The 19,177-nt window shown below is 36.9% G+C and overlaps 2 protein-coding genes across 6 annotated transcripts in view; one reads left to right on the top strand and one right to left on the bottom strand.

Moving 5' to 3' along the window:
* Positions 1–19,177, bottom strand: part of LOC145304516 (V-set and immunoglobulin domain-containing protein 10-like) — a 121,981-nt gene that overhangs the window by 59,906 nt on the left and 42,898 nt on the right. The window lies entirely within an intron of this gene.
* LOC145304730 (uncharacterized) lies at positions 891–7,409 on the top strand. Of its 3 annotated transcripts, none has more exons than XM_080146688.1 (3): positions 891–1,199; positions 2,108–2,394; positions 3,023–4,680. In XM_080146688.1, exons 1-3 carry the CDS (start codon positions 1,186–1,188, stop codon positions 3,172–3,174), a joined length of 453 nt encoding a protein of 150 aa, XP_080002814.1. In that variant the 5' UTR covers positions 891–1,185; the 3' UTR covers positions 3,175–4,680. The 3 variants fall into 3 exon arrangements, with proteins under 3 accessions (XP_080002814.1, XP_080002813.1, XP_080002812.1); XM_080146687.1 differs by lacking the exon at positions 891–1,199 and adding an exon at positions 6,310–7,409 and having other exon boundaries at positions 1,885–2,394; positions 3,023–3,182; XM_080146686.1 differs by lacking the exon at positions 891–1,199 and having other exon boundaries at positions 1,885–2,394.

Below are 19,177 nucleotides of genomic sequence, written 5' to 3'. Positions count from 1 at the left end.
AAGCCCCTGGGGGTGGTGAAGGCGGTGCAGGGCCGGCTGTCCTCGGACACACGGATGGTGTAGTATGCGGCCACCGCGTCTAAAGCACTGTAGACACGGTGCCCGCCAGCTCGTTCCACCAACTGCTGGATCCTAGGCAGGGGGTAGCTGTCCAGCTCCAGACACTTGTTGAGGGCTCTGTAGTCGACGGCCCAGCGGGTGCTCCCGTCCTTCTTCTTGATGGGCACCAGGGGGCTGCTCCATGCGGAGTCTGACGGCTCTATAACTCCCTCCTTTAGCCAGGTGTCCAGTTGTTTCTCCAGTTCAGCCTCTTGCCGCGGGTTCAGATCCCTAAATCTCTGGCGGATCGGCTGGGTCCCTGGCTTGAGGCGCAGCTGCAACTCAACCACATCTGTGCAGCCGGGGGTAGAATTGGAGAAGACGTCCCTGTACTCTGACAACATAGTCCAGACCTCCTTCTTGAGCAAGGGGTCCTTGCGTAGGAACTCATTGTCTTCCATCTCCAGGGCCTCCCACAACTCCTGCATGTCTATAGGCTCAGCAGGTTCTTGGAACGAGTGGAGACGCGGGGGAGGCGTATCAGAGACCTCTAAAATATCAGGTTTGACCAGCTCCCCTGCCACTGGGAGGCCAGCATCCAGCAAGAGGGGCACCTCCCCCTCATTGACCACCAGTACTCTAAACACAGTGGCAGAGCCAGGCCTGTGGGCATACAGGCCCTCTGGAATAACAAGATCCTCCCCAAACCTCTGTTCTGGGGCAGCTAGTTGAATGGCATCCTTGCGGAGTTAGTTAGTTAGTTATTCTTTGAGGAGTAAACATCTATCCACAATGCTTCCAATGTGTATAGAGTAGCTCCACTGCTCCCCCCCCTTCAATGATATAATCCTCCACCCCACCCCTCCCCCTGCTACGAGTACTAACTGGATTAAGTGGTGAAAATTGAGCGGTCAATTTTGTGATACAGGTTTTTTTTTCATTACACCCATTAAACACGCTAGCTTTCTATTTTATTATTGGTTGAATCCATCATAAACATGCCGGCAGAGAATGAAATCTCAAATTTATTGTCTAGTACACAAACTGCTGTTATTCCATCAACATCTAGTGACACTGATTCAGACTTGTACAATAAACTGTCAAAACTAATTGAGTCAAAATTCAGCTCTGAGCTCAAGAAAATTGATGACACCATATCGGTAAGATTTAATAAAATAGAAAGTAGTTTAACTGGGATGCGTAATGACCTTGACATTATAAAATCCAACTATAGTGCTCAATTAAGTGATCTAAAGCAGGGAAGGGACAATGGGGAAATAAGCCAGGAGGAATTTGAAGATAGACGCTACAGTATTTTAAATGATAAGATTGATTTATCAATCCAATCTTTTGAGGCTAGGGAGAGTAAGCACGTCAAACTTACTCAATACATGCTCACTCAATTATCAATGGTTGAGCAAAGAAATCGCCTATGGTCGGTAAGAATTCATTGTTTTCAAGATCCTACCACTCCCACAAATAAAATAACCGACGAGCATGTTTACAACAAAATCATTGAGCCCTCCCTTCGCCAAGCCATTAGATCAGGCTTGATTCAAAACTTTGATACAAGCTTTGATTATAATGTAGAATACTCTCACCCCCTACCAAAAAACCGAGGCCCCCCACAATTCATTTATCGGTTTTTTTCACGCAGAGTTCTTTATGCTTTTATGACTCATAAAAAAAGCGTAATTGATGCCCATATCAAAGGCTGCTATAACAACAGAAGACTTGCCCCCGGTGCCACCCCCTACAACAAAGCATTAAAACTGAAGGCAAGCCATGACTTGTCTGGGTTAAACAGACAGACCATGACTTACCTCTATGAGTCTGGATTAGTAGATGCCTGCAAAATCCAGGGCTTGGGAGTCTCATTTAAGCCAAAAGGGGAAACCAAATGGTATAGAGTCCAAAATCCATATGGCTCTGATCTGTACAACATGGTCCAACCACCTCCCCCCCTCCATGAGATTGTCCCTGACGCCCTTGCCCATCAATCTGATCTTTTCCGTTTAGCATTTGAAATGGATAAAGAAGCTAAAACTGACCTAAAGAAATTTTTCAGTGATGTTCAGCTTGACCTCCAACAGCTACGGACAGCTGCCAAACTCACCACCAGCAGCAGAATGCAGCCTGAACCTGAACCTCAGAAAAATGCTGACAGTCAGTCTCCTGCCCAAATGGATCCTGACAATGATGACTATCCTCCCCTCCCCATCCAACCTAAGACTGGCAAGAAGAAGGGAGCAGCTAGTCGCGCTACCATTGACGGCGACAGCTCAACCCCTGGCACTTCAGCCGCCAGCCAAAACAGGGACCAACCCGACAGGAATGCCAAAATAAAAAAAACTGGTATTAAAAGTTAAACATTATGATCAAAATTTTGCTTATCCTCCACTCATTAAAGCCTAAAAAAAGTACGCTTCATTATTCACTCTAATATTATTATTAATATAAAAAAGTTGTATCCAGAATTACGCTATTACCATCATAACCACCTTTTTAATAATAACAATTGTGATCTATATTTATGTTGTGCAAATTATACATAAATATACAGCTGCCCATAAAAATTCACATATAGAGTTTTTATGGCGGTGCCATTGGGCTTTATTATTATAAAATCATGTATAAACTGCAAATAACCACGCTACTGGAAGCATGCAATAATAAAGCATACTTACATAGCTGGCGCCTGTTGGCACTTGAGATCAAATCCATTTTACTTTTAAACTATGTCTCAACCACTTAATTTAATTTTGTTCTCTATCTTTAACTCAATGCTGAATTCTGTCTTAAAGGGACTGTGTATGAAAAATCTCCCTTTAAATATACAATCATTATTCACGTCAATGCTCAATTTTTATATATCGACCTATCTATGTATCTATCTATCTATTTATCATATCATTGAATGGGAATGAGCCCCCCTAATAACAATATATGTACCTTATAATTTATATATGTACCCATATTTTAGTGTGTGGAATGTGTGTACAAGATCGAGTCAAGCCTGAAACTGTTGTGTGCGAAGCGGATGGTGTCGTAGTGTCTGAAGTTGTTGGTGTTGCTAGCGGTGTGCAAGTGTTACTGTGCCCCCCTGTCACTTCCTATTCCCAAGAACCTGATTAATGGTCCAGGTAAAAATTAATATAGATGCTTTTGAGCAGAATCCCAACTACTGTTTAGATTCCATTTTTTACGGTGATTGGGCTGAGTTCAGTTCTGAAATGAATATAAAAAGCAATTATATCTCAGAATTAGACATAGCCCAAGAATTAAGTAATGTCAACAATAACTTAAGCTTGTTTTCACTTAACACTCAATCATTATTTGCAAAGCATAATGATCTTTCATGTTTTATTTATAATTTAAACAATAAAAATATTTTTCCAAGTGTCCTATGTCTCCAAGAAACTTGGATTAGTTCTAAAATTAACTTGGATTATATTAAATTAAATGAATATAATTGGACTGGTAAAAACAGAATCAAATCCAAAGGAGGCGGCATAGGTTTTTATTTATATAACAAATTTAAGCATAAAGAATTATTTGAAAATTATTTTATAGAAGGCATTTTTGAATGCATGTGTCTAAAAATCTCCTACAATAATCTACACTTTATTATGATTAACATCTACCGTCCCCCCCATGAAACCTCCCAGCAGCTTGAACAATTTTTTGATATTTTTCTTGATCTAATGCAACAAGTAAATGATATTAACTTACCAATTTTTATATGCGGAGATATTAATCTAAACATTTTTGAGACCTACTCTACAAGTAATGCTAGTAGGTTTGTTGATATAATGACAACTTTTGGGTTTTTAAATACACAACTTAGAGCCACTCGCGTAACTACGCATTCCTTTTCCCTCATTGATGTATTCTTTATGAAAAATTACATACCCAACCATGAAAAATCTTTAACTATAATTTCCGACATCTCTGATCATTTTATTTTGTGTAATATTTTCAAAACAAAAATTCCTAAACAAAAATCAAATGATAGCTTTGAAAAACGTGCCTTATTTGAAGAAAATCTTCGCTCCCTATCAGAAGCATTAAATAGACAAAACTGGGACGAAATTATCCATGCTACCGATGTAAATTTAGCTTATAACAAATTCTATGATGTCTTCAGGGGTCTTTATGATGTATATTGTCCAAAAAAAAACATTCAACCCAAAAAAAAGACCACCCACCATCAAAATCATGTAAATGACCATCTTCTAAAATGTAGAAACTTTAAACATCTACTATACAATAAACAACACAAAGACAAATCTGAAGACAACATTCTTGCATATAAACGTTATAGAAACGAATTAAGACGTTGTTTTACTAGGGCCAAACAAAACTATTTCCAAAATGCAATAATTAAGGCTGGGAAAGATGGGAGAAAAATCTGGTCAGTTTTAAAAGAAGCTTTAAATATAAATAAAAATAAAATTGATACTGAACATCTGCTGATCAATAATGTTAAAATTACAGATCCAATAGAAATTGCCAATCAATTTAACCTTTATTTTACAACTCTAGGAACCAGTTTATTAGATCAAATTCCTATTACTAACCGCAATTATTATGATTTTCTACCAAATAGAATTGATGACACAATTTTCATCCCCCCTTTAGATGAACTTACAACTTTCAATGCAATAACCAGTTGTTTCCCAAAAACATCATGTGATGCAAATGACATTTCAATGAAAACCATAATAAATTGTGCGGCACCCCTTTCAGTTCCCCTAAATGCAATTTATAACCTAGCTATTTCCAGTGGTACCTTCCCTGAAGGTATGAAAATATCCAAATGTATAACCCTATTTAAGGCGGGAGATCCCTCCACCCCTGATAATTATAGATGTCTTAGCCTTGTAAATAATTTCTCCAAACCCCTTGAAAAAATCATTTACAATAACATCCTAGAATTCTTAGAAGAAAATCATTTTTTTAGTGATAGGCAATTTGGATTCAGAAAGTCGATCAGTACTGTACACAATCTCCTTAACTTGAGCAACTTAATTGCAAACACTCAAGCAGAAGGAAAAATTTGTGGTGCAGTACTGATCGACATTCAAAAGTGCTTTGACACTATTGATCATCAAATATTATTCAGTAAACTTTACCATTATGGCATTAGAGGTCAAACATTAAATCTAATTAAATCTTATTTTTCTAATAGAAAACAATTTGTTTACTTTAAGGGGAAATGCAGTTCCCTTCGTGAGATCTTACTGGGCATTTTACAAGGCTCAGTTTTAGGCCCATTATTTTTTTTAATCTTTATCAATGATATCGAAAATGCCATTGCCAATGCAATTTTTAATTTATTTGCAGATGATTCCTTAACCCTTTTAATTAAAGACAACCTGAATGACTTAATAAATGCACTAAATGACACTTTACCACATATTGTACAGTGGTATGCGTCCAATCGTCTGATCATCAATGCAAAAAAGACGAAAGTAATCATTTTTACCACCCCACGTCAGAATTTTTCTCAAGAAGAAATTAATTTAAAAAATGATTTTCCTGTCTATATTAATACAAATTCCTTTGGTGAAAATAACCAAAGCAAAATCAATAAACTTTCGCTTGTTTGCAATGCTAATCAGAACAAGGACGACCAGAGTGCCAAACATCTAGGAATTACACTAGATGAAAAAATGAATTATAAGAAACATTTTGACAACCTACACCTTAGATTGCAAAAAGCTGTATTCTCGTTAAAAATCATGAAAGATTTACTAAATAAACGCCATCTAAAGATTTTATATTCATCATACTGCAAGAGTATAATTGAGTACGGCATAATGTTATTTACGGGAGTAAACCAAGAAACACTAAAACCAATTAAAATCCTTCAAAAATCATGCATTAGAATAATTGCAAAAACTAAAAATAACAGAGAACCTACATCCCCTCTTTTTAAACAATATGGAATACTTCCCGTAAATGAACTTATGACATACAATGTGTGTAAATTTATGCACTCATTTAAATATAACCAAGCCCCAAAAGTTTTTAATGATTGTTGGCATTTCACAAATAATGTTCATAATTACCCAACAAGAAACAATGAAGACTTTGCTACTAGAACTAATATTAACACTTACATTATGAATACTCCATTATATAAATTTCCTCGTATATTTAATAATTTGCCAGCAAATATAAAGAATATTGAGAACAAGAAATTATTCTCCAAAAAACTATTTACCCACCTCATTAATAACATAAACTAATAAACTTATTTTTCAGGAAAATAAGGGATAAGAAGAACTATGGAACAAATGCTGCATGAAGTCATTTTTGTAGTCCTCTCTTTTTTTTGTAGCATTTCTTTAGAAATCCAATTAATTGTAACCCCATCTAATCTTAGTTAATTCTACTTTCGCTCGTAATATTTACTTCTAAGTTTACTTATTATTATTTTACTATCTTATGCATTATTTAGCATATATTTTTTTTTGATTTTTTATTAATCATACTAAGTCAACGTCTATACATAATTATGTATCATATCTGATTAAACCAACATTATTTCTATCCACTTTTTGTACTCAACGTACAATATACTTTAATAAAAGTACACATGAATAAATATGTCCCACCACTAAAAAATGGTAAACTAAATTACATTTTTTTCATCTTACTCTTAAAAGGACTGTCTCAAAACATCTAACTATTTATATCTTTTTATATCTGTCCCCCCCTGGGGGCAGCCAAATTCTACTATTTTAGATACCTGACCAATTGGAGAATTTGGAAGTCACAGGGACACGGCACTTGGCACACCCACCACACCGCAACACAGCACCCCCCTGAAGTCGCTGACGGCACGGGTTCACACTGGCACGCAGCAGTGAATTGCCTGACAACGTCGAAGTACACACACCTCCACACACACATACCCAGCTGCAACCGCAGCACCTTTGTTGGACAGCTAGCCCCCACCTGGAACCCCAGAAGGGTACTGCCGTAAAAGCAGACCTCTAAGAGCCGACCTGTTTTCGGCTAAGGTGAACCTTTAAAGTGGACACAGCAACCTGTTCAACGCAGCAGCAAGCCTAACCTACAATTGTCTATATATTATATGCAAATATCATAATAATAAATTATTTTAAATATTGCAAACACTTTGTACCAGCATCAACAAAGTGCAAGCGCCCCTAACTTAGAATATTGTGATTAATAAGGCTAAGTTTATTTTAAAATTATTACTATTAAATATGTACACTATTTCTAATATAAGTAGGGCCATATTTTGTTAACGTGATGCTAATGGTCATTTAGGCCTGTAATGCTGCAGTGCAATAAAACGAGGCGAGCAGTTATTGCACAGGAAAATAAATTACAATTACAATGGTGTGATGGCCTACTAGCTCAACAGGGACCGCCATAACCCCGCGGCCAGGCAGGACCACCCGATTGGCTGTGCGGAGCTGGGGTGGCTGGCCATCAGTTGGAGTGACAGCGCTCAGCCTATACGTGGCTGGTGCGGGGTCAGCTTTGGCTCCGGGACCCACCGGCCGCGACTTGACGGGCTCGGCTTCTGGAGGGGCTGACGTGTCGGAGCCAGGTGTGGCTCCGGGGGCGTCCGGCCACGATTTGACGGGCTCGGCGCTGGGAGAGGCCAAAGTGCTGGGTCCAGCTTTGGCTCCGTGGGCGTCCGGCCGCGACTTGACGGGCACGGCGCCGGGAGAGGCTGGGGCCTGAGAGTTGAGTGTGGCTCCGGGTACATCAGACCGCGACTTGACGGGTCTGGACTCGGGCTTGGCTGGTGGACTGGCTGGAGGTCCCAGGTAGAGGGGGCCAGGTGGACACGGCTGGCCGTTGATAAAGGTGTCGGCGGAGAAGATTGGTTCTGGAGGGCTGGCAATCTCAGGAAACGTTGTTGGCAGGCTCTCCCTTGGCACCTTGGGCACTGGGGGCAACCCCATGGCTAGCAGGTTAGCTCCCTTGTGTGCGTTGAGCTCAGCGTCCACCCAGTGTGTGCCTTTCTCAACCACACGCGGCTGCTCAGGCAGGGGGCCTGGCAGAGGCCCCTCATAGCTTAGCTCTCTCTCGGCTGTCTCCTGGTCAATGGGGACGCCACGGAGTGGGATAAACTCCCCACGCGCCCACAAGCAAGGTGGTTGCATGTCGAAACAGAGCCTAGTTCCGAACTCCTTGAGAAAATACCCTCCTAGGTTCAGAGGGTGTGAGAGGTTCCGGACCACAGTTACGTGGTAAAGATGGAGGATAAGAGTGTGTGAGACTGCCATATATAATTCTTTCAATTTTCCTATTACCTGGAGGGGCTGGCCTTCCTCGTTAGCAGTCAGGATTTGGGTGTTGTCCGGAATCAACATGCGTTGCACGCCCATTGCGTGCATGAGGTGTTCAGAAATTACAGCAGACCCTGGTACACGGTTGCCAGAATCGATCATGGCATCAACCTGTACATGCTGGGCAGGGTCAGGAGTAGGAAACCTCACCCTGATATGGCAGGGGAAGTGGAGGTCCTGCCCTTGAGACAAGGGGGCCTCCCGTTCGGCTGGGGTTGGCAGAAACTTCGGTGGTGGCCGAACCGCAGCTATGGTGGTATCGCTTACCATGGTGGCTTAGACTGTAGCTTCGAATCACTAGAGCTTATTAATTATCACTAGGTCAACAATTTTATATTTATTTTTATCACTTGGTTGACATTTATACACACTGATGTGTTGTTATCACTAGGAGCTCTAGGTGTGATTCTGGAAGCACTGGCAGCAGGGAATGTCCGTCCTGCAAGGTTCAGAGGGGTGACGGCGGTAGGGAATGACCCGTCCTACAGCGCCGCTGGTTCGAATCCCGAAAATGGCGGCAGGGAATGGCCCGTCCTGCAGCGCCTCGGGTTCGAATCCTGGGAGGCAGCGGCAGGGAATGTCCCGTCCTGCCGTGCCTGTGGCTCAAAATCTGCTATCCGTCGCAGTGGTAGGGCTTACTTGTGTGCTGAAGCTTCGCAGCCACACATTGCCTTCTTAGGGAGACCAGCACCCAGCTGTCTGTCTCGTAGGTTTGGCCTGGGTGTCCTGGGGCTTGTCCCAGCTACACTTGCCAATTTAGACTCAGTTCTGTAGCCGTCTGAGCTAAATTATCCGATTGCCGTGGCTGCGCACCTAGCGCTACTCCTACACGACACGGAAAAAGCGTCTTAACTGGCGCTTTTAGCAGGCTAAATCTGCTTGCCGTAGGCCAGAGGCCCACATATTGCGTTCAAAATGATGGAAATTCGACCTAAAAAGGCCGTCTCACGGGTCAGTTGGCGGCTGATTGTCCCCTTACTTGCCAAAGGGTCCAATCAGAGGTAGAATAGGCTAGTTTCTGTAAGGCTCGATTGAAACACGCTGACACCAAGTTCTGGTAAGCCGAGCGTTCTCGGCCCACGGGGTAACGAGTTCGGATTCAACGAGCCCTAGCCTTTAAGTATTCTACCAAACAAACAAGCAGGATTCAATCATACAGAAATTATATATTTAAACTGAATAATATTTACAAGTTATGTTTACTATATATATACAACAAAATATAACAATGGTTAGGTTTGAAGGGGGTGTGGGGCGCTAGGGCTTAGCGCCCGACGGTAGACAGGCTGTGGGGGCAGCGGTGGTAAAAGGGGAGGCAACGCCTCCCGATTATATAAGCGCGTGAGGGACTCGTGATAGTTGCATGTTTGAGTCCCCTCCCCACATTTAGGCAGGCTAGTTTGACCGCTGGGTGCGGGGTCAACAGCGGTCATGAGATGGATGGTGATATAATAGGATTAGTGCGGGGGGTTTGTTATCATAAGTCACAGCGAAGCAACTCTGCAAACGGCCTGTCCGTCTGGGTGTCGTATTACCACAAATGTTTTGCCGTATTTTATAATTCCACAAATTTATTGGTTTATTTTATTTTATTTTTTCAAATCTTTTTCCTAAAAGTTAGTAAAATATTTAATAGAAGTTTTTTTTACAAAATGAATGTTTTTTGTGTATTTTTTTAAATAGCGAAGCTACTCTACAATTTACTTTGTCTGTCCGTCAGTCAGTCATTCAGTCCGTAATAATATGGTTGAAACGTAATTTTCTAGGCTCCTATTAAAGATAGACAGCCAAAAAATTTAGGGATTGAATAAGTTTACATTCTACATACATACCACTATTTTTTTAGTTCTTATGATTTTCTCGACTTCTATTTTTTCCCGATGTTCACCCATAATTTTTAAGCTTCGCTACTTATGGATGTTATCATCCTTGTTATCATATGTTTTTTTCCGGATTTCATTTTTTATTGGTTTTACTAATAATGTTAGAATTATTGTTCATTTCGCTAAGAGTTCTTTAGATTTTTCATAATTTACTGGTTTTCAAATTTGCTGGATTAAAAACTTTGGGTACTTTCGATAAATCTAATTTGGTTGGTTCAGACTTCCAGTGTCTAAACTTTTCAACCAATGATTCTAATCTAAAAAAACGGTTAATTTTGTTTATCATCATTAGCAAGGAACATCAATTTATCGTCCATTGTCTTATCCCATAAGATCATTTGGTATCAGAGAGAGAGAGAGAGAGAGAGAGGGTATAATGAGTTGTTTATTACACAAGTCCCCAAAGTTTTACAAGAACGTTTTCTTATCGTTGGCCTAACAATTTTGGGTACTTTTATTAAATCTTGATTGGTTGGTTTAGACTTACATACTGTCTAAACCTTTCAACCGATGATTTTTTATCTACAATTTGGTAATGAACATCAATGTATCGTCCATTGTCTTATCCCAAGATCCATATACTGCGACCTTGCAATTACATGCTGGCTTGGGCAAAGGGGGTAGCGGCTGTTTTTACACACCCACAAATAAATATTAACTTTTTTTAACAGTAAAAATTAAGAATAACAAATAAATCCTATTATAGCTTTTTTTTGTCTGTAGCGAAGGATCTCGGTAACCGCTGAACCGATATGGTTCTCCAATACAGTGAAGCTTCTTACAGATCCAGGGAAGGTTTTTAACTGTTTTAATAAAAAAAATCACCCCAGCAAGTATGGAGGAGAGTGTCTTTTCCCCTCCCACCTTAAGTGCCCCTAGAGGTTGCTAGGTGTGTAACTGGGTCTTGACACCACTTTCAATGTTAAGTAAACATAATATCAATTGCAAAACTTCAATAATATAATCTTCTTTTATATAACCCTTGATATCCTATGATCATAGTACTGTGTCTTATATTCTTAGGAATCATCATATAAAAACTGATTTATAATTATAGAACAAGGTCAACAAAACGAAATATTTTTGTTAGTTGGAATGAAGGTTGTATATATTACATTCAGATAAATACGCCAGGGAATAAAGGTAGAGAGAGAGAGGGGACAGTAGGCTGTTTTTTACCCTAGTCTCCAAAGTTTTATGATAACATTTTCTTATTCGTTGGCTTGACAACTTTAAGGACTTTTATTTAATTTTAATTTTTTTTGAGCGTCCAAACGTTTAATCAACTAATTATAATCTGCAGAATGGGTAATTTGTGTATTATTATTGGGGATATACATCAAAATATCTGCCATTGTCTTATCCCTTTAAATCCCTGACACAAACTATGTTAATAGTAACAGTGTCGGAATCATTAAGAAAGATAATTAAGAAAGAAAACAATTTATTAGAAACAGCATTCACCCTTTTCAGTAACCGGCTTCCAAACCGATTGCTAGGCGCTGGATTAGAACCGTTTCTTAGCTATATATATCATCGTATTACAGAAATTTTCCATGAATATTAATATTAAAATCATAAAATTAAATCACTTCGGGCCTAACAAAACTCGTATAATCTTGCAATTTTATATTTCAATATCCACGGAAAACTGTCTATGAAACGATGCGATCAGTAACTATTCTCCCACTGCACTGTTGCGTCATCTGTTTATTCTGTTTTTTTGCCTTTTTTCTACAATATAATACATTTATAAAAAGAGTAGCATTCCGTATCTATTTACAAATTTCATTCAAATTTAAATAAACTGAAAGGCATTAAATAGAAGTGTCTTACATATTATTTTTTATAACGATTTTAAAGTGTTAATGTAAGTTTGAATTTAAAGTAGCATTTGATATTGATATTACAAGCAGTTACATTATCCTGTATTTAAGCAGTTTTTAAAAAACTTTTATTCATTTTTATTCTGATAATTCATTTCTGGCAAGTGTAAATGTTCGTTTATCCTACCGTTTCAGAGCTTCGCTCTTATGGATGTTATCATCCTTGTTTTTTTCCAACATCTTTGGTATGCTTTCTGCACATTACTGTAATTATTTACATAAAAAATATGTTTATATGCAACTTTCAACTGGAGAATTGCTATGTTTATGCATAATGGATGTAATTATACATGGATACTAACTTTCAACTGGAGAATTGCTATGTTTATGCATTATGGATGTAATAATACATGGATACTAACTTTCAACTGGAGAATTGCTATGTTTATGCATTATGGATTTAATAATACGTACATGGATACTAACTTTCAACTGGAGAATTGCTATGTTTATGCATTATGGATGTAATAATACCGGATACACCAACACAGAGATAGAGGGGGCAATGGGCTGTTTATTACACTAGTCCCTAAAGTTTTATTTTAACGTTTTTTTATTTGTGACTTAACAAATTTGGGGACTTTAGTTAATTTTGATCTATTGGTTTATTAGGTTGAGTGTTCAAACGTATCAACCACTAATTTTTATCTACAGAAAATTTGTGTGTTTTGTAATTTTGTGTATAATCATTGGGTCTATTGTCTTATCCCTTTAGATAAGGTTCTATATCAGACTATATTTCAGTACTAAACACACTAAGTAGTTTCAGACAAAAGTTTTATAATGATAGAGTTTGTTTGTTAAAAATGATACTTAATCTAATAGCAAGACGTTATATTCCCAAAATCTATGATATAGCCCATTTTTTTATGATACTTTATCCATAGTAATATTATTTCCATTGGCTATATGCATTTAGGACAAATATACATACACACAGCAAATTTATCCTATCTCATTTTCGTGTGTGTCTAACGAAATAATATTTGTGATCCAACGTTATTTCGTTCATTTTTTCAAAAAAAAAGTTAGAAGATTTTTTTATTGATTTTATTAATTTTATATACTAACCATTTAATGAGTTGAATATAAATTTAATGATTCTATCGACTATAAGGCAATAAATGTTGATATATCTAAAGGGATAAGACAATGGCGAACACAGTAATAGTGTCTGACTGATTATGACGTAACAAAAAAAAATTAGCCAATGAGAGGCCGTTATTGACCAATGGTAAAATTTATAGTGGCCTCTCATTGGATAATTTTTTTTGTTACGTCATAATCAGTCAGACACTATTACTGTGTTCGACAATGGCCAATGAGGTTACACAAAATTACCATTTCTGTAGATTACAATTACAGGTTGAAACGTTTGGACACTCTACTTAATGAACAAAGCAATCAAAATTCAATAAAAGTCCCCTAAAAGTTTGTATGCCAACGAATAAGAAAAGGTTATTATAAAACTTTGGGGACTAGTGTAATAAACAGTCCAATGTCCCCTCCTTCCCGGCATTTGTGGTCACCCAGAGAGGTCAATTAAAGGGGAAAATGGGTCTTAATATGAAAATGCTTTGGGGTTTTTGATTGGCTTGTTCATTTAGTTTTAGAGTGTCCAAACGTTTTAACCTCTAATTGTAATCTAAAGAAGAGGTAATTTGTGTATTATCATTGGTGATGTACATCAAGTAATCAGCTATTGTCTTATCCCTTTAGATTCCTGACAATTTGTGGACACCCTGTAAGTAAAACTGAGAGGTCAAGGAAAGGGAAAAATGGGTCTTAATATGAAAATGCTTTCGGGTTTTTGATTGGCTTCAACCTCTAATTGTAATTTACAGAAGGGGTAATTTGTGTATCATCATTTGAGATGTACATCAAGAAATCAGCCATTGTCTTATCCCTTTAGATCCCTGACAATTTGGGTACACCTTGTAAGTAAAACTGAGAGGTCAAGGAAAGGAAAAAATGGGTCTTAATATGAAAATGCAGAAATAATGTTAGAAAAGGAATTCCATGTTTGTACCAAGTATTCATTTTAGTAGCGAAGCTTTTTTATTATTAGGGTCGGTAAGTCCGTCCGCAACGTTTAGATTTTTTCATTAATTAATCAAACTTCAAACTGTGCATAATGATTCCTGTAACAGTTAGGTACGAATTAGAGAGCGTAGCAACTCTATAATCGTTACCAGAATGTCTGTACATCCATTTAAAACATACTGATTTTTTAACCTTTCACAACATTTTTTGTATGATATGATCATCCTATTTATCTGATTTCTGGAATGATGATTACTATTGCAACAAGGTACAATGTCATCCTTGTTTTTATATTTTTCTTATGACAAAAAATGTTTTTCTTTCTCTTTATATATAGTCAGTGATAGAGAATTAAAGTCCTAAGAGTTAGCTAATCTAAAAACAAGAACGTAGTTGGTTCTGTAGTTATAGAAATTTTAAGCTTTAGACAAAAAACCTTTACTCCTTCACACAATTGGATTACACTTTATTTTTCAAATCCTTTCAAATATAAGTATTCCAATAATGTGTCAGCTAAAATAACCTCAATTAATCAAAAAGACTTAAATCTTAAAATAAAGTAGTCTAACACCATCCCGATACCGTTCTCTTAGTAATGATATTTAAAAAAAAAACTTTCGTCTTTACATAATAGCATAAATAAGTGTTGTTTTTTTTTCTTGAGAAAATATATCACGGTCTGCTATTTTGTACTTAAACGAGATACAATAATTTCATTTTTCCTTCTTCTTATCTAAAAACAGGTGTTTTTCCCCTCGCAACATTTTACACATCTTTTAATTGGTTTAGTACTTTTGTGTTGCAAAAATAACAATTATACAATTATAATTTGCAGAGCTGTAACGCTTTCATGTATAGAAGAAATACTTACATTTTAAATCTTATTTTTTAGTAATGCTAAATGTATAATATTATGCCCCGTCGTCATAGGAATTATCATTTCAAATATTTCATAAATAGGATGTGTGCAGTTTAAAATCGCAAAGACAATATCTTGATTTACGATTACAGGCTGACATTAAGAAACAACTTAAAATAAGCAAGCTTTGATTTTTTTCAAGATTTTTTTGCTATCCAATATAATTCAATGCCATAATAAAAGCAAACTTCAACCCTTGACTTTCTTTATTAAAAATAATAATTAGTTTCATAGATATATTGATTATAATATAGACAAGGACAGTTTTTTCCTACGTAATTGTTTGTGTAGGTATAAACTGCGTATAAATTAAGGGATTTTAAAGAATAAGACAATAAACGATAAATCAATATACATCCCAAATTATGATAAACAAAATTATTCAAACGTTTTTTAGTTATATAGCAGCTTCTCTTTTTTAAAAAAGCGGTTAAAAAGCCACGTAAGTAAAGCGTAGAAAGTTTAATAAACTTTATTACTTGACGCTAATTAGTTTTGAAAGAAAATTTTAGTTCACACAATACACTTCATTAATTGGAGTATGCGGCTATTTTTACCCAATATATAATAAACTTTAATACAACGGCAGCCAAGAAATTGATGTACATCCCCAATCATTATACACATAATTATTCTTTCTATAGATTACAAGTAGTGGTTGAAACGTTTAAACACTCAACTAAATAAACTAACCAATCAAAAGTAATTCAAGGCCCTCTTAAGTTGTTAAGAATAAGAAACGAATAAGAAATCGTTATTATAAAACTTTGGGGACTAGTGTAATAAACAGTCCATTGTCCCCTCTCTATCTCACAGCTACAAGTCTTATATAAGAGGTCATGCCATTGAAATAAAATATTTATAAAAGTAATGCAGTACGACGGAGAATTAGTTTAGGACAATGGACGATGAACTAATCTATCCTCCCTTTTCTATGAATATGAAAAAAGAGGGGATCTCAAGAGTTAAGACAATGCATAAATGTTCCTGAAGTTTTATTAGTACAATATCCAGCTAAAATATTTTAAACTTTCAAATTAAAGCTTCGCCATTTATGAACATAATCGAATTTGTTTGAGCATTTTTTTATGAAGTATAGTGTACTTGTAATAATTATTTATCGAATCGTATTATAGACAGCTTTCCGCGGATAGTAAAATGAAAAATTATAAGATAATTTAGTTAATGTTAGCCCCGAGGGGCCGAAGGCCCGGTCTAACAAAACTGGTATTAATTTTATAATATTTCTTTTAATATTAGTTGAAAATTGTCTATAACTTGATGCTATACATGGTTTTTCAGTATGACTGAGAACCGGTTCTAATCCACCGGATTTAAAACGGTTTTTAAGCGCCATACTGGAAATATTTTTATTATTATAATATATGATCCGGATTAGTCTGTAAATCTTTCTTTGACAGCTACATTATATTTTCTATTATAGTGCTATTATTATTGTTTTATATCTACTTATCTACCAAACATACTCTCTCTCAAGGAGGGGGAGGGGAAATTGGACTGAAAATTACATTAATACCCAAGGTTTTCTAACATCTTATACGTTGCCTCAAATACTTTGGGTGCCTTTCAACTAATAATCTAAATCAACAGAAGTCGTAATTTTGTTTATCATCATTTTGGATCTTTATCAATCAATCGTTCATTGTCCTATCCCTTTAGAACCCTGATTTTCACTAAGTCCATTTTTTCTACGATAAACCTCAAAAACACAAAAAAAACTCTAAAACACCAACTTTACCACATTTGAACTTTTCAGTCTATTAGATTCCTCTTCCCTACCCCTCATTTGTGCCTTTAAAAAGATTCTAGGGGCGTAGCTGCCTGTGTTTAATATCATAACAAATGGCTTTGCCCCTAGGCTCTAGGGGAGGTAGAAGAATGTATGCTAGGAAAGTGGCCATAAACCACCCCAATATACAAATTACATATACAATTTGAAAAACATATCAAATTTAAGCTACAGGGAAAAATCTACTACTTGATATTGTAGAATATTTTTTTTTAAATCAACATAAAAAAGTTTAACTGCTGTATCCAATGTCAACCTAAGTATTAAGTAGAAGAAGAAAAAAAGAAATATATATTTGTGAGAAAGTTGTCAGGGATATAAAGAGATAAGACAATTCCTGATAACTTGATGTATATCCCCAATAGTTATACACAAAGTTACCCATTCTGTAGATTACAATAAGTGGTTGCAACGTTTGCACACTCAACTTAATGAACCAACCAACCAAAATGAAATAAAAGTCCCCAAAGTTTTTAGGCAAACGAATAAGAAAACATTAATAATACTGAAATAAACACCCAATGTTCCCTCTCTCCCTGAAAAGTTGGGCCAGACTTGAGTATTATAGCAACTAATTATGTGAAAAGAAGTCTGAATAATTGTCATGGCTGCAACATGATGCCCTCGGTAGATAGATATCATACAGGGTGTCCAATAGAAAAGTAAATAGATATCTAACAGGGTGTCCCCTAGAAAGTGGGCTAGACTTGAGTATTATAGCAACTAATTATGTGAAAAGAAGTCTGAATAATTGTCATGGCTGCAACATGATGCCCTCGGTAGATAAATATCATACAGGGTGTCCAATAGAAACTAAATAGATAGATATACCACAGGGTGTCCCCTAGAAAGTGGGCTAGACTTGAGTATTATAGCAACTAATTATGTGAAAAGAAGTCTGAATAATTGTCATGGCTGCAACAGCATGCCCTCGGTAGATTGATATCATACAGGGTGTCCAATAGAAACTAAATAGATAGATATACCACAGGGTGTCCCCTAGAAAGTGGGCTAGACTTGAGTATTATAGCAACTAATTATGTGAAAAGAAGTCTGAATAATTGTCATGGCTGCAACATGATGCCCTCGGTAGATAAATATCATACAGGGTGTCCAATAGAAACTAAATAGATAGATATACCACAGGGTGTCCCCTAGAAAGTGGGCTAGACTTGAGTATTATAGCAACTAATTATGTGAAAAGAAGTCTGAATAATTGTCATGGCTGCAACATGATGCCCTCGGTAGATAGATATCATACAGGGTGTCCAATAGAAAAGTAAATAGATATCTAACAGGGTGTCCCCTAGAAAGTGGGCTAGACTTGAGTATTATAGCAACTAATTATGTGAAAAGAAGTCTGAATAATTGTCATGGCTGCAACATGATGCCCTCGGTAGATAAATATCATACAGGGTGTCCAATAGAAACTAAATAGATAGATATACCACAGGGTGTCCCCTAGAAAGTGGGCTAGACTTGAGTATTATAGCAACTAATTATGTGAAAAGAAGTCTGAATAATTGTCATGGCTGCAACATCATGCTCTCAGTAGATAGATATCATACAGGGTGACTACTAGAAAGAGGATTAGTATCCTACAAGGTGTCCAAAAATTAATAAAAGTCCCGACTGCAACATGATTCCCTCTGCTACAGGGTGTCTAAGTGGGGGGGGGAGGTTGAGGGGAATCACACCCCTACAAAACAAATTTTTGAAGCGATACAATTAAAATTACCCTACTATCAAAAATCTCCTCTTTCCCAAAAAAAAGCGTCAATAAATATATATCTAAAAGTGTGTCTACTTTAAACGATAGTTTAACATACATTATTTTCTTGCTTTCTAGAAAATTTTTGGGCCACCCTGAATTGGGCTATTACCCTTGATAGATAATATCTTTCCTTTTTTTCTCTCATATTGTGTCCACCCTGTATGAGACTATTACCCTTGATAGATACCATCTTTCCTTTCTCTCATATTGTGTCCACCCTGTATGGGGCTATTACCCTTGATAGATATCATCTTTCTTTTCTTTCTCTCATATTGTGTCCACCCTGTATGGGGCTATTACCCTTGATAGATATCATCTTTCCTTCCTTTCACTCATATTGTGTCCACCCTGTATGAGACTATTACCCTTGATAGATATCATCTTTCCTTTCTCTCATATTGTGTCCACCCTGTATGAGACTATTACCCTTGATAGATATCATCTTTCCTTTCTCTCATATTGTGTCCACCCTGTATGAGACTAT

This window comes from Acartia tonsa, chromosome 13 (genome assembly GCF_053477335.1).
Source record: "Acartia tonsa isolate MP-2025a chromosome 13, ASM5347733v1, whole genome shotgun sequence".
Classification (NCBI taxonomy): domain Eukaryota; kingdom Metazoa; phylum Arthropoda; class Copepoda; order Calanoida; family Acartiidae; genus Acartia; species Acartia tonsa.
This window is presented reverse-complemented; position numbering and strand designations above follow the sequence as displayed.

Coding starts and splice junctions, on each gene's coding strand:
- LOC145304730 (XM_080146687.1), top strand. CDS start 1,983: ATGGTCCAACCACCTCCCCCCCTCCATGAGATTGTCCCTGACGCCCTT. Junction 2,395..3,022: donor TGCCAAAATAAAAAAAACTG/GTATTAAAAGTT, acceptor CCCATATTTTAG/TGTGTGGAATGTGTGTACAA.